Source organism: Eurosta solidaginis, chromosome 5 (genome assembly GCF_040869045.1).
Source record: "Eurosta solidaginis isolate ZX-2024a chromosome 5, ASM4086904v1, whole genome shotgun sequence".
Classification (NCBI taxonomy): Eukaryota; Metazoa; Arthropoda; class Insecta; order Diptera; family Tephritidae; genus Eurosta; species Eurosta solidaginis.
In genome coordinates, this window is record NC_090323.1 from 275,069,066 (window position 1) to 275,081,054 (window position 11,989).

An 11,989-nucleotide genomic window follows, 5' to 3' on the forward strand; every position below is an offset into this window, starting at 1 on the left:
AGCGGCCGAAGACCGCCAACGCAGAAAGGTGTTCTGCGCAAAAATACTGTGGATACCACCCCCGGTATCGGAGGTACCCGTGGGTATTTTTCGGGTTTTCGTTAATATTTTTTGAACGAGTTTAAATTTTTATTTTCTGCCTTCGGATTATTAATACTGATGTCAAGACCCTTCGTTTGATACCTCTCTCGATATTTTTGGTAACGTATTAGCAGTCGACCCTCAACTAGACTTTTACCTAGAAAGGTGCTTTTTATTATTATTTTGCTTACGTTTTTACTAAAATGTGCATACTTGAATAAAGGCGAATTCGCCTGGTTATAACAAAACAGTGTAATCAAATCGCGCCATTGCCTATTGCAACGAAACCAAGGCGAATTCAGTAGAGGTGGTGTTATCCCAACAGCTGATTGCTTCTTCTTGATAATTTTCCATACAAAGCCTTGTACAACAATATGTCAGTTAATCGAAATCAATGAAAATTTTCTTTTGACTTGACATTCTTCTGCACGGCGAATTGGTTGAATTCGCTTTGCCACCACCTGGTATGGATTCGCCTTGAACCAAACCAAAGATATACATCCAAGGCGAATCTATACCAGGTGGTGGCAAAGCGAATTCAATCAATTTGCCGTGCAGATGAATGTCAAGTCAAAAGAAAATTTTCATAGATTTCGATTAACTGACATTTTGTTGTACAAGGTTTTGTATGGAAAATTATCAAGAAGAAGCAATCAGCTGATGGAATAACACCACCTATAATGAATTCGCCTTGTATACATCGCATCAGCTGTTTTTGACACTCCGTTTTGCATTACTTCGTAATTTGCGAGGTGTCCTTTTTTGAACGCACCCGGTTGCAGCAAATTACGAAATTGTGTTTACAAATAGTTTAACTTCAAAATAATTATTTTTAAAATGTTCCGTCTTCGCGATTTAACGCGATTTTGTCCAAATAGAAGCAATTTCGCCGAGGTAAATAATGACTAAAAAGTTATAGAAAAGTGCTTGATGTATGACTTTCAATTGCTGCAAGCTTATATAAAACGCACTCTGCTTATCACTGTGCTCTATGAAAAAGTGTATTCGATTTTCAGAATACTATACATTTTTTATATTTGTTAATAGGTTTTGGTGCATAACAATGCTTTAGCTAACACCACCGGTCCCGCTATTCCAGCAGTCGATCGGTTGAAATGGGCACAAGGAGGTCATAAATATAGTACGACCGGAGCAGATGTGGTTAATAATCAACCAGATGAGCCCATTTTAAAGCGAGTCCTTAATAAAGTTGGGTTTGCCTTCACCACCAAGGCCGTTAGTACCTTGCAGATTTACATTTCTGTAACTAAAAATATTATAAAAATTTGTTTTTAATCCATCCTAGCGCTTGCGAGTGTCCAGTAATTTGCTTTATGAGAATGTAGCCGATAAAATAAGTTATTTCAGTTTTTTCAAAGCATTCGAACTGCCAAATACATTTAATTCTTGGTTTCTTGTAACTGAATTACATGTATGGATGTTGCTTGTGCGTGCCATGGCAGAAGGATCCGAGTCCGGTGAAGATGGTCGTTTTATTCGTAATTGTATTGTGGAAGTTATGTGGGGTGATGTTAATACACGTGCTAAAAAACTAGGCGTAAGTCGTCATCCAAAGGATTTTACTACATTCTGCGTTATGGATGTTTACAAAGGTTTTACAAACAAATTATTAAATTATTTGTAGGCTAATAATCCATCAAGAACACGAAAACAAATCGAAATACTTTCGGAGCAGTTCCAGGCGGCCTTAATTTCATATGATGAAGGTATTATGGCAGAAGATCGGGTTTTGGCTGGTGCCCTGTGGCGTCGATTTTTTGCTATGGATTGTGACGATATTACTAAAATTGAACGGTTGGTAAAGTATGTACGTGAACAAGTAAATATATTAGATAAGATGTCGCGTGAAGAATTTCTACAAAAACCAAAAATTCCTTGGACGGATCTGGATAAGATAAATAAATAAAGCGAACTTAACAATGGGGATATAAACAATAATAAATCTTTTATTATAATCGTTGTAGTAAATATAATAATAACATTTATGAAATTGTTTATATAGCCGTTTGTGATTGTATCATTAAATTTTAAGATCATCAATATCTTCATTTGCAATCGCTCTCAATTGACACTTACATAGATATGCCAAAATCCGTCGTTCGACTTGGGATTTATGTTCACTGGGGATGTTATTCAATAATGCTGCCATTTGCCTCATGTTGCTTGCACGTTCTTGAATCAATTGGTCCGACGTTAGTTTATCGTCTAGTTTATCATCCTTCACATATTCATAATCCTCAAAATATTTACTGATTTGTGAACTATCATTGCTTGATGAATCTAATGTGGTTTCATTATCCGCATTCAATTGAAAGCCTCGTGGTTCGTTTTCACTAATTAGAGGAGACCGTTCAGGTTTGGCTGTACGTATACTATTCTCTAAAAAACGCAATCTTTCCAAGTAAGGCCATGTTGACCCTTTAATAATACCTTGTTTAGGGCAGAGTTCGGTACAGTGACGTATTTCACGATGAAAATGGTTTCGCAAATTATTCCAACGACTTAGGCAGAAATCAGCTGCAAAATGACCAAGGTAAGTGGATGTGGATCATACATACATTTTTGATTGCACTTACGGCTAGTGCCCATTGTAGTAGCAATTTGGGTCCATATACGATTTTTCTCTTTCATGCACTCGAATGTTGAAAGACCACCCCAATTTCGCTGATAAAGTACTGGATGTGGTTCTACAAGCGATATTAGTTTAAAATCGAAAGGACGATTTTTTGTGTGGCTCGTTCTGGTCATCGTACTTTCAAATCACAGCAATTTTTTTTTTAATATTAAGAAATATACGAACTTATTTGAATGTTTTCGCACTTCTTATTTTTTAACAAACAATGCAATTATAATTATATGTAAATAAACAAATAAATGCCAACATGCTATTATAGGGTGTCCAAAGTGCTTCATATCGTTTTCCACCATTTCATTCCGTGACGTAAGCTGCATGACTATAAAGTAGGTTTATTAAAGGCAGCGTTGCCAAACTAAAAAGAAGTGATTGACAAATTATCTGGCTCACAAATTGAACCAGGGGGCCTACTCTATATTGCGATGCGAAAGGCAGTGCGATGCGAAAATAAATTGCGATGCGAAAGGTAATTGGAACTCTGTAGCGCTATCGCAACGCTAACAATGTCGCTTTTTTATTTTTCGCAAATTTTTTGCTTGAGTATGCATCACTGACCAAACTCAAAGAAAGAGAACAAAAGAAACAAGGCGATTACAATTTCGGCAAACGATTAATTTTTGTTGAACAAATTAAAAAAAGGATTCTGTAGCATTATGGAACGATTTAAATGAAGAAAGGATTGATTTAAATGAAGAAATCCTCCCAGTTCAGAAATTGAACTGGAAGAAGTGAACGTGATAAATACAGAAAACGTGGAAAATCATAGAATGGGAAATATTGCTAGTTATATCAGAGAACAAATAAAAAATGACATGATTTCAAATAGAAATGCTTTATAAAAAAGTGGTTTCGATTTAATTGTTATTTATTTATGTATTTTAAGTCCACTAGGATTACAAATTGTTGCTTTTGTGTTTGTTTTGTTTTTTGAGTTGTCCTATATATTTTTAAATGAATATAAAGATATCAATTTATAAAATCATCAATTAATACTTACATATTTGAACAATGCGAATGCCTATTACTTGTAGCAAGAAAAATGCGAAAATGAATGCTGTTTGACATTCGCTTTCGCTTTACAGAGTGCCGGCAATGCGAAAAGGGAGAAAAATTGCGAATGGGCAAAATGTGAATGCGAAAGTCAAAATATACATGCGAATGTCAAGATACAGAGTACCGATTTTGCGATTTCGCGTATTTTTTCTTTCGCATCGCAATACAGAGTAGGCCCCCTGGATTCATCTGGCTCAAATCGTTGTTGTTGCATTTACATGCAAAATTATTTATCTAGCTCAGGATTTTGCAAACGTATGATGGCAATTGGTGCTTTATCGGTAACCTTATAACAGCTGATTCGACCAACCTTATGAGAATCAATGCAATCGATTATTGGTGCGGCTAAAGCTGGAGACATTGGTGCTTTATTGGTAACCGTATCGGTAACCTTTTAACAGCTGATCAACCTTATGAGAATCAATGCAATCGATTATTGGTGCCGCTAAGGTCGTAACCGTATCGCAGCCAACCAATTGGGTTTTGGTTTACCGTCGTAACGATAAACAGCTGATTACGTTAGGGATACGGATACAGCGATACGACATACGACACCAATGACTCCGGCTTAAATGTGTGCGAATTCAGTAGAGGTTGTGTTATCCCAACAGCTGATAGCTTCTTCTTGATAATTTTCCATACAAAGCCTTGTACTATAACATGTCAGTTAATCGAAATCAATGAAAATTTTCTTTTGACCTGACATTCTTCCGCACGGCGAATTGGTTGAATTCGCTTTGCCACCACCTAATATAGATTCGCCTTGGTGACAGCTCATTTTGAAAGCTCCCAATTAATACGAATGATGAGAGAAAGGCGAAGAACAGAAAAGGCCGCTTTGTGAAACAGTATCAAGGCGAATTCATTACAGGTGGTGTTATCCCATGAGCTGGTTGCTTCTTCTTGATAATTTTCCATACAAAGCGTTGTACAACAAAATGTCAGTTAATCGAAATCTATGAAAATTTTCTTTTTACTTGACATTCATCTGCATGGCGAATTGATTAAATTCGCTTTGCCACCATCTGGTATAGATTCGCCTTGAACAGTATTAAATCGAGTACTTTTTTATAACAAAGCACTTAATCCAAAATAGTAACGAAACTAATATCTTGTCATTTGTTTATAAAAATAAAAAGTGAATATAGGCAAGGCGAATCTATACCAGGTGGTGGCAAAGCGAATTCAATCAATTTGCCGTGCAGATGAATGTCAAGTCAAAAGAAAATTTTCATAGATTTCGATTAACTGACATTTTGTTGTACAAGGTTTTGTATGGAAAATTATCAAGAAGAAGCAATCAGCTGATGGAATAACACCACCTATAATGAATTCGCCTTGGAATATAGGTGACTGGGACTGTCGCGGGTAAAAGTTTAGTTGAGGGGTCGACTGCTAATACGCTACCAAAAATATCAAGAGAGGTGTCAAAACACGCGTATTAATCTCGAGAACAATAATCCGAAGGCGAAAAAGACAAATTTTATCTCTGTCCGGAGATATTTGCAGTTGAAGTTGAAGTGTTTGATAATAGTCTAGTTGAGGGGTCGAATGCTAATACGCTACCAAAAATATCGAGAGAGGTGTCAATAACGCGTATTAATCTCGAGAACAATAATCCGAAAAGGAAAATTTTATCTCTGTCGGAGATATTTGCAGTTGAAGTTGGCGATTTTCATGTGGTTGTTGTGTTTGTACCCACAAAAAATAAATTGTGCACCACACACCCGGACTTGGCATGGCGTAGCCAGGGTTATTTTTTATAAGCGCGGCCGAAGGCCGCCAACGCAGAAAGGTTTTCTGCGCAAAAATATTATGGATCCCACCCCCGGTTTCGGAGGTACCCGCGGGTCTTTTTTCGGTTTTTCGTTAATATCTTTTGAACAAGTTAAAATGTATATTTTCCGCCTTCGGATTATTAATACTGATGTCAAGACGCGTCGCTTGACACCTCTCTCGATATTTTTGGTAGCGTATTAGCAGTCGGCCCCTCAACTAGACTATTACCAACCATTTTTCATGCATAGCGAGTTTTGAGCATAGTGTACAAGTACAAGTGTGTTGACTTCTTTCTGACAGGCACTCGCATAAGTGAGCATAATGGGAAAATCTGGGTTGCTATTGTTGTTTCGGTTGAAAACGGTCAATTAGGGTTCTGTGCAGAGACGTAAAAGATTGAAACAGGGTTTATGTAGTCACAAAAGTGTTGCTCCTGTTCCACAGCATTTTAATTTTATATCATGGCAAAAAGTGTTCAGTTATTGATTTTCACTAAAATTTTAATTTATTACGGAGGGTTACTCCTTTAAGTGTAAAAAGCAGGGAAAACGTAGAGTTTTTTCAAATTATTGTGAAAAACTTTTAAATTTGATTTTCTGTACCCAAGTTCACTATATTTGTGTAACACAAAAATCTGGAGGTCAATTCCTTAACTATGAAAAACTGAAAAATGTACACTTATGCAAGGTGCACACGAGGCTACGCGTCATAGACGCTGCCGGCGAAATTTGTACGCTTTGATGCCGAACACATATATTTGAATGGAGAGCTGCATACGAGGCGTAAGCTGCATGAAAGCGACAAAGCAACAGCGACAGCAATGTTGGTCGCTGAGCGTACGTACGCTTGAAAAAAAGGAAGAACAAAATGTTTGTTTACATTTTTTTGTATGCAAATTTGTGTAATTAGTTAAAAAATGTTATTTAGTTAATAAAAGTGCGTGAAAGGTATATTACCAAAGCGAAAAAGAGTATTAAACACCACAACAGCTTGGTTAGACATTGTTGAAGCGTTCACCCTTATCTCTAGTCCGCGGTGGTTTAAAATTGCCTTTCATAATTTACAAAGGCACGGGGATGCAAACAACGTTTAATACCTATTTTACTTTGGTTTCGGGGACGGATATAGCTGAAGAAATTAAATTTTTTATTTTTTTTTTCAATAATTGTTTGCTTTTTGTAGCGACGCTCGAAAGTAGCTTCGTGTGAAGATCTTGAGGCGTAGAGAAATTGTAGCTATATGAAATATCTTGTACGCGTCTATGACGCGTAGCCTCGTGTGCACCTTGCCTTATTGAAAACTCATTTGCACACACAATTTAGACAAAATTTTGAAACTAAAAACAAAATTTTCATTTGTCATAAAAAATAAAGAAAAAACGGCCTAATGTCAAAAAACCCTTAGGCAACTCTATAGCCATCTGATGTTCAAGACCCATTCTTGGAAACGAACGAACTTTTGTTTACAATCGAATGATCTTCAAGACCCATACCTGGAAACATTGTACAGGTCTACAAGTAGGATATGTAGCAGAACGCACATACACAGCCACGCTCACCTGATGAAAATGCTTGTTCTTGTTCGTTTTTTTGTGGATGCTATTTGGCATGATTTGGCACTGTTGTACTTCATAGGTGCAAAAAAAGCGTATTAGCTGCCAAAGAAAACTGCGTAAAAAATTTTGAAATATTGGAATAAATAATTTATAGTAAATTCTTACAAGAGATATAGTTTGTGTCAAAAATTTCCATGTTTTCTTAAATTTTTTTGCTAATTTTATAAAATTTGTTTTAAGTTGGCGAAGTACGTAAAAAGCAACCATGTACGAAGGAAAACATTCAGACCAATTCTAAATATTCTCGCGGAATTTTGTTCTCGCGGATTTTTTTATTCCCGCGGAAAAATTCCTCCAATTCTTTTCTCCTAGGGAGAAGAATAATTGGGGAATAGGAATTTCGAATTTTCGAAGTCAGCTGTTTTGTCAATTGAAATTTCGTTGCGCATTTCTTATTTTGTTTAAAATATTGTAATGTTTAATTATTGTTGCCAATTTGTTTGAAATTAAGAAATAAGGTATAAACAATGCACATTATTGCTTTTCATGTGGTATTCACTGAAATGAGTAATGAATTGGTGCCACAGCACCATCAACAGAAGAGCATAAGAAGAAGACCGGCGGGATAACACAAATCCGCCGGACTTGCCTGCATTCATTCTGCAAAGCAATTTTCTGGCAGCCAAGGCAAGTTGAGTTTCGCCATATGCCAAAATCTATTTAAGCCTTCTTAAAAAATCATTGCGCAATTTCTGGATCGCTGCATCAAATATGCGAAGAGCTCTTCCGTTGCTTATGATATATTTTTCGACTTAAATAAAGAATATTGTGGTTGTTGTTGTATTAACAGTGAGAATATTGTGATAGAATGTAAATACATATTTTAGCACAAATTTGTACAAATAAGTGTTCTTTCTTAAAATAACCAATTTCCCTTAACGATTTTGATGCATTCCCTTTAATTTAACTAGTGAAAAAACTTCTATGAAATGGCAGAGAAATCTCCCTCTCCCTCACATTCATAATACCTACTTTTCTCCCATAACTGGTTTCCGCTTTTTCGAACATTGTTCAGAATAGGAGGAAAGGGAGAAGTGAAAAAACTCACAAGGAATTTTTATTTAGAATACCAGGAATGGGAGAAGGGAAAAAACTCGCACGGAATTTTCGTTTAGAATTAGGCTGAATTTCTCTTGTTCTTGCTTGTTCACAATAAAATGTCTTATAGATAAAATCCATATGTTTTGGACAATTTTAATTAACAAATTGTGATACTTTATTACTTTATTACCGGTATAACGATTGCCAAAACACGAACAAAACCGTCGGGGGAGGTATTAATAGACGCGTTTTTGCCTCGGTTCCAATAATTCGAATACTTTTCCGCCTTTGGACTATTGATAACAACGCAAAACGCGTCTTTTCATTTTTCTTTCCGGTTTTTTGGACGGGTTATTGCGGTCGACCTCGGTTTCAAACTGTTTTTCGCGGAAAACTTTTGAACGGGTAGAAAAACTTAAATCCCGTGTTTGTATTCTTAATACTGGAATAACTACGCGTCCTCAGATATCCCAATTGAAGACTTTTTTATAATTTTCTGAAGGACCCATATGGGTGCACTTAAAATTTCCCACTAAATTCGTTCAAAAAAATTTACCATCACAGCAACCCATATCTGATATTCTGATCCCTTTTTTACTTCCCTGTGCCGCTTTCGACGAAGCAACCCCGGTAATTTTGACACTTCGTTCAGTGTCAAAACTCATGTTCCACGCAGGTTCCACTGGGTTCCACGCTAGTTTGACACTGACCGAAGTGTTAAACTGCCGTGTGTTAGAAAGGGAAAGAAATTGTTTCCCTCTCATACATATCATACTTGTAAACCTGTACAATGCCTGGAAACGAATTGAGAGAGAATAAAAGTTTCGTATCATGTCATCAGTGTTTACAATGGTTGTTGCATTTGCATGTTAAATTTCTATCCGTATCTCGCTCAAGCATTGTAAATTTTACCAAGTAGCGCAACTAACAGCTGATCGGTGAAATTCGCACATTCACACGCACAGTTCTCGACTCAATTTCAAAAAAAAACTTTAGATTATTTAGCTTAAATTTTAAAGTGAGATAAACCTTACCAATTGATGTATAAATAGAATATATAGGGTGTATTTGTTGTTATTAAAAGAAGCTTTTTATTTATATTAAAGTTTTTAACATTTTTTTTTTCAACTTTAATTTAACAATTTCATGCGTTTTTAAAGCATTTTCGTGCATTGCAATACAACCATGTGCATATACGTTTTGACATTGCATTTCATACACGTTCGTATTTGCCAATCTCATTGTATCTAAATTCGTAAACAATGACTGCCATTATTCGGTGCGATTCTCGAAAAATTTTATTATTTTTGTGAAATTTTATACTTAATCTGTGGTATTGTGGCGGTCAAAAAGGTTTTATGCAACAATATTTTGCCTCACAACGCGACAATGTATTTCGTAATGTCGAAGTACTTATATGTATATGTTTTGATGTGGAAGCTTGCATTTGAGAACACGGTTGCCACTTATTCCATTTGGAATAAAAATGGTCCCTTCCAACCCCATATGGTACGCTGGTCCCTTTTTCTAAATTTTGGTTTTTTCGGCACAGTTTTGGGACGCTTATTTCTTTTTCACTTAAACTGAAACAAAAATTCAAATTATGCTAATAAAATTTTCCGCAAATCTATTATCCACATATAATTTTCAATTTACTGCAATGGAATTCTTACCACGAAAATTGCTCTATCTATAAAATGTAGCAGAACAAGGACATTTCACCCGGTAGATAATTTAGGCAAGGCATTAAAAAGGAAAGTGGTGAATGTTCGGGCAAACACATTGTCATTAATTTTTAATGAAACAACGGACTTATCAGAAAAAATACTTGTTTTAGTGGATAGATATTTCGATCGGTATTCAATTATTACACAGTTGAAACTTTTAGGACGCTTGATTTTTAGTCTGAAATCCAACTCACACTTACTGAATCTAGGCTCTGGTATGAAGTTTAAACTGTTAGAGAAAAAGTAAACATCTATAAAAATAGCATTAACAACACTGCTTAGTTTTATTTACGATTTACTGAGTTTGCCACAAAGCAAATTTTTTAACCGTTCTTTAATAAAACCTAACTGCGCTATGGACTTTATTCCATTGCAATCAAGCAAAACTAGGTTCACAACGTTTGGTTGGTGAAAGACAAAGATTAATCCTAGCAATGTGAACATATAATACCTAAAGGTGCACTTTCTTTTTGTTTGTGCAGTTTGAATTAAAACAAGTTTCTACTTTATGAAAATTGTATATATTAAACCATTGAAACATCCCAATTGTTTTTATACGAATAAAAAACCTAAAATTTGGTCCTCTTTTTTGAGATCTGGTCTTTTTTTCGATGCATTTTGGGCCTAAATGAAAACATGGTTTAGCAACCGTGTTTGAGAACGCATGTGACAAGGTTGCATTTTTCAGAACTAATTTTCTTTTTAAATAATGAAATAGTAGTATGGAAGCGACAGCCATAGTAGTAGACATGTATGTGAATATTAGCAAAGTTTAAAAAACAGAGCATTTTTTCTTTGAAAATAATCTAATGGAAGATGCACACGAGCCGTATCTTCAAAGACGCGTATTAGGTACAGCATAAGAAATCTTGAGGCGTAGAAAATCGTAGCTGCATTCCATATTTTGTACGCGTGTACGAAGCTATGTCTCGTGTGTATCTTGCCTAAGTTTAGCTTTTTACGAGATCCAACGTTTTTAATTAATAATGATATATAACACGTGAAGCAACTAAGCTTAAGGTGACTTTTGAGTCGTTTTGACACTTGCGTTGCGTCTACATCTGACTTTGAACACACGCGCTTTAATTGCTTCAATCTGTAAGCAACCCACCGCCAACGTCAAAGCAAAACACAAATAATTAAGAACTTAGGGTTCTTCTTGAAGTTTCCTGAATTTCTTGAAAAATATAAGAATTTCTATCGCCGTTCAACTAAATAAAAAACATAATTTTGTATTCATGTCGATTTCGTGATCGATCAGAAGAGACGGTGGAACATATCCCTCTGGAACGCGACGCAATCTGATGAGGGCACAATAGATCAACGGTCGCAGTGCAATCCCCAATAAATTTTCTATCTATCTTCATGTTATAAAAATAGTTGTATTTCCTTTTTCCTCATGTGAGAGGGGAACTTTTACCGTCCGTTATTTTAAAGTAACCCTTATTTGACGAATCACTGAGCGATTTCTTATGCATATGTATAAAATGCAAGCAATTTAGGAAATCATTTTTATTATATAAAATTAGTTTGACATATCAGATTTGTCAATATTATTTTAGTCCTGCTACTTTTAACACATTTATAATATTTAAGAAGAACATTTAAGAAGTAAGAAACATGATTAATGCTTACATTAATACGTATTTCATATATTTTCATTGAGGAATAAGTTCGTAAAAATAAAAAGCACGTTTTTATAAAGTGCATGTGAAGCTCCATATATAAAATGAGTAATAGAAGGAACATTGGTTTATATATTACATTTTTAAAATGAAAATAATTGAATAAAAAACTAACAGAATGAATGGTAGTTTGTATATTATATTTTTAAAATGAAAATCTCCTGCTAAAAAAGGAGCAAAGCCTAACTACATTTTTTCATTTTCGTACTTAACTACACTCCCTTTTGTGATTCAGGATTTCGGCAAATTTTGAAAAAACTCCGAACATCAATTCCTTCATTATATGACATTCGACTACCTAGTCCACTGCCTTCCACTCTATTCGCAACATAAGCTCTATTTAAGCTGCCAA

The 11,989-nt window shown here is 35.3% G+C and overlaps 2 protein-coding genes across 2 annotated transcripts; one reads left to right on the top strand and one right to left on the bottom strand.

The window, feature by feature from the left end:
- The first annotated feature begins 818 nt into the window (after positions 1–818).
- Uqcc1 (Ubiquinol-cytochrome c reductase complex assembly factor 1) lies at positions 819–2,099 on the top strand. Its single transcript, XM_067786918.1, has 4 exons — positions 819–975; positions 1,129–1,317; positions 1,388–1,639; positions 1,727–2,099. Exons 1-4 carry the CDS (start codon positions 919–921, stop codon positions 2,006–2,008), a joined length of 780 nt encoding a protein of 259 aa, XP_067643019.1. The 5' UTR covers positions 819–918; the 3' UTR covers positions 2,009–2,099.
- Positions 2,023–3,152, bottom strand: LOC137251920 (uncharacterized). Its single transcript, XM_067786919.1, has 2 exons — positions 2,679–3,152; positions 2,023–2,619 (listed from the first exon to the last, which is right to left on the bottom strand). Exons 1-2 carry the CDS (start codon positions 2,848–2,850, stop codon positions 2,123–2,125), a joined length of 669 nt encoding a protein of 222 aa, XP_067643020.1. The 5' UTR covers positions 2,851–3,152; the 3' UTR covers positions 2,023–2,122.
- Between the last annotated feature and the right edge of the window lie 8,837 nt (positions 3,153–11,989).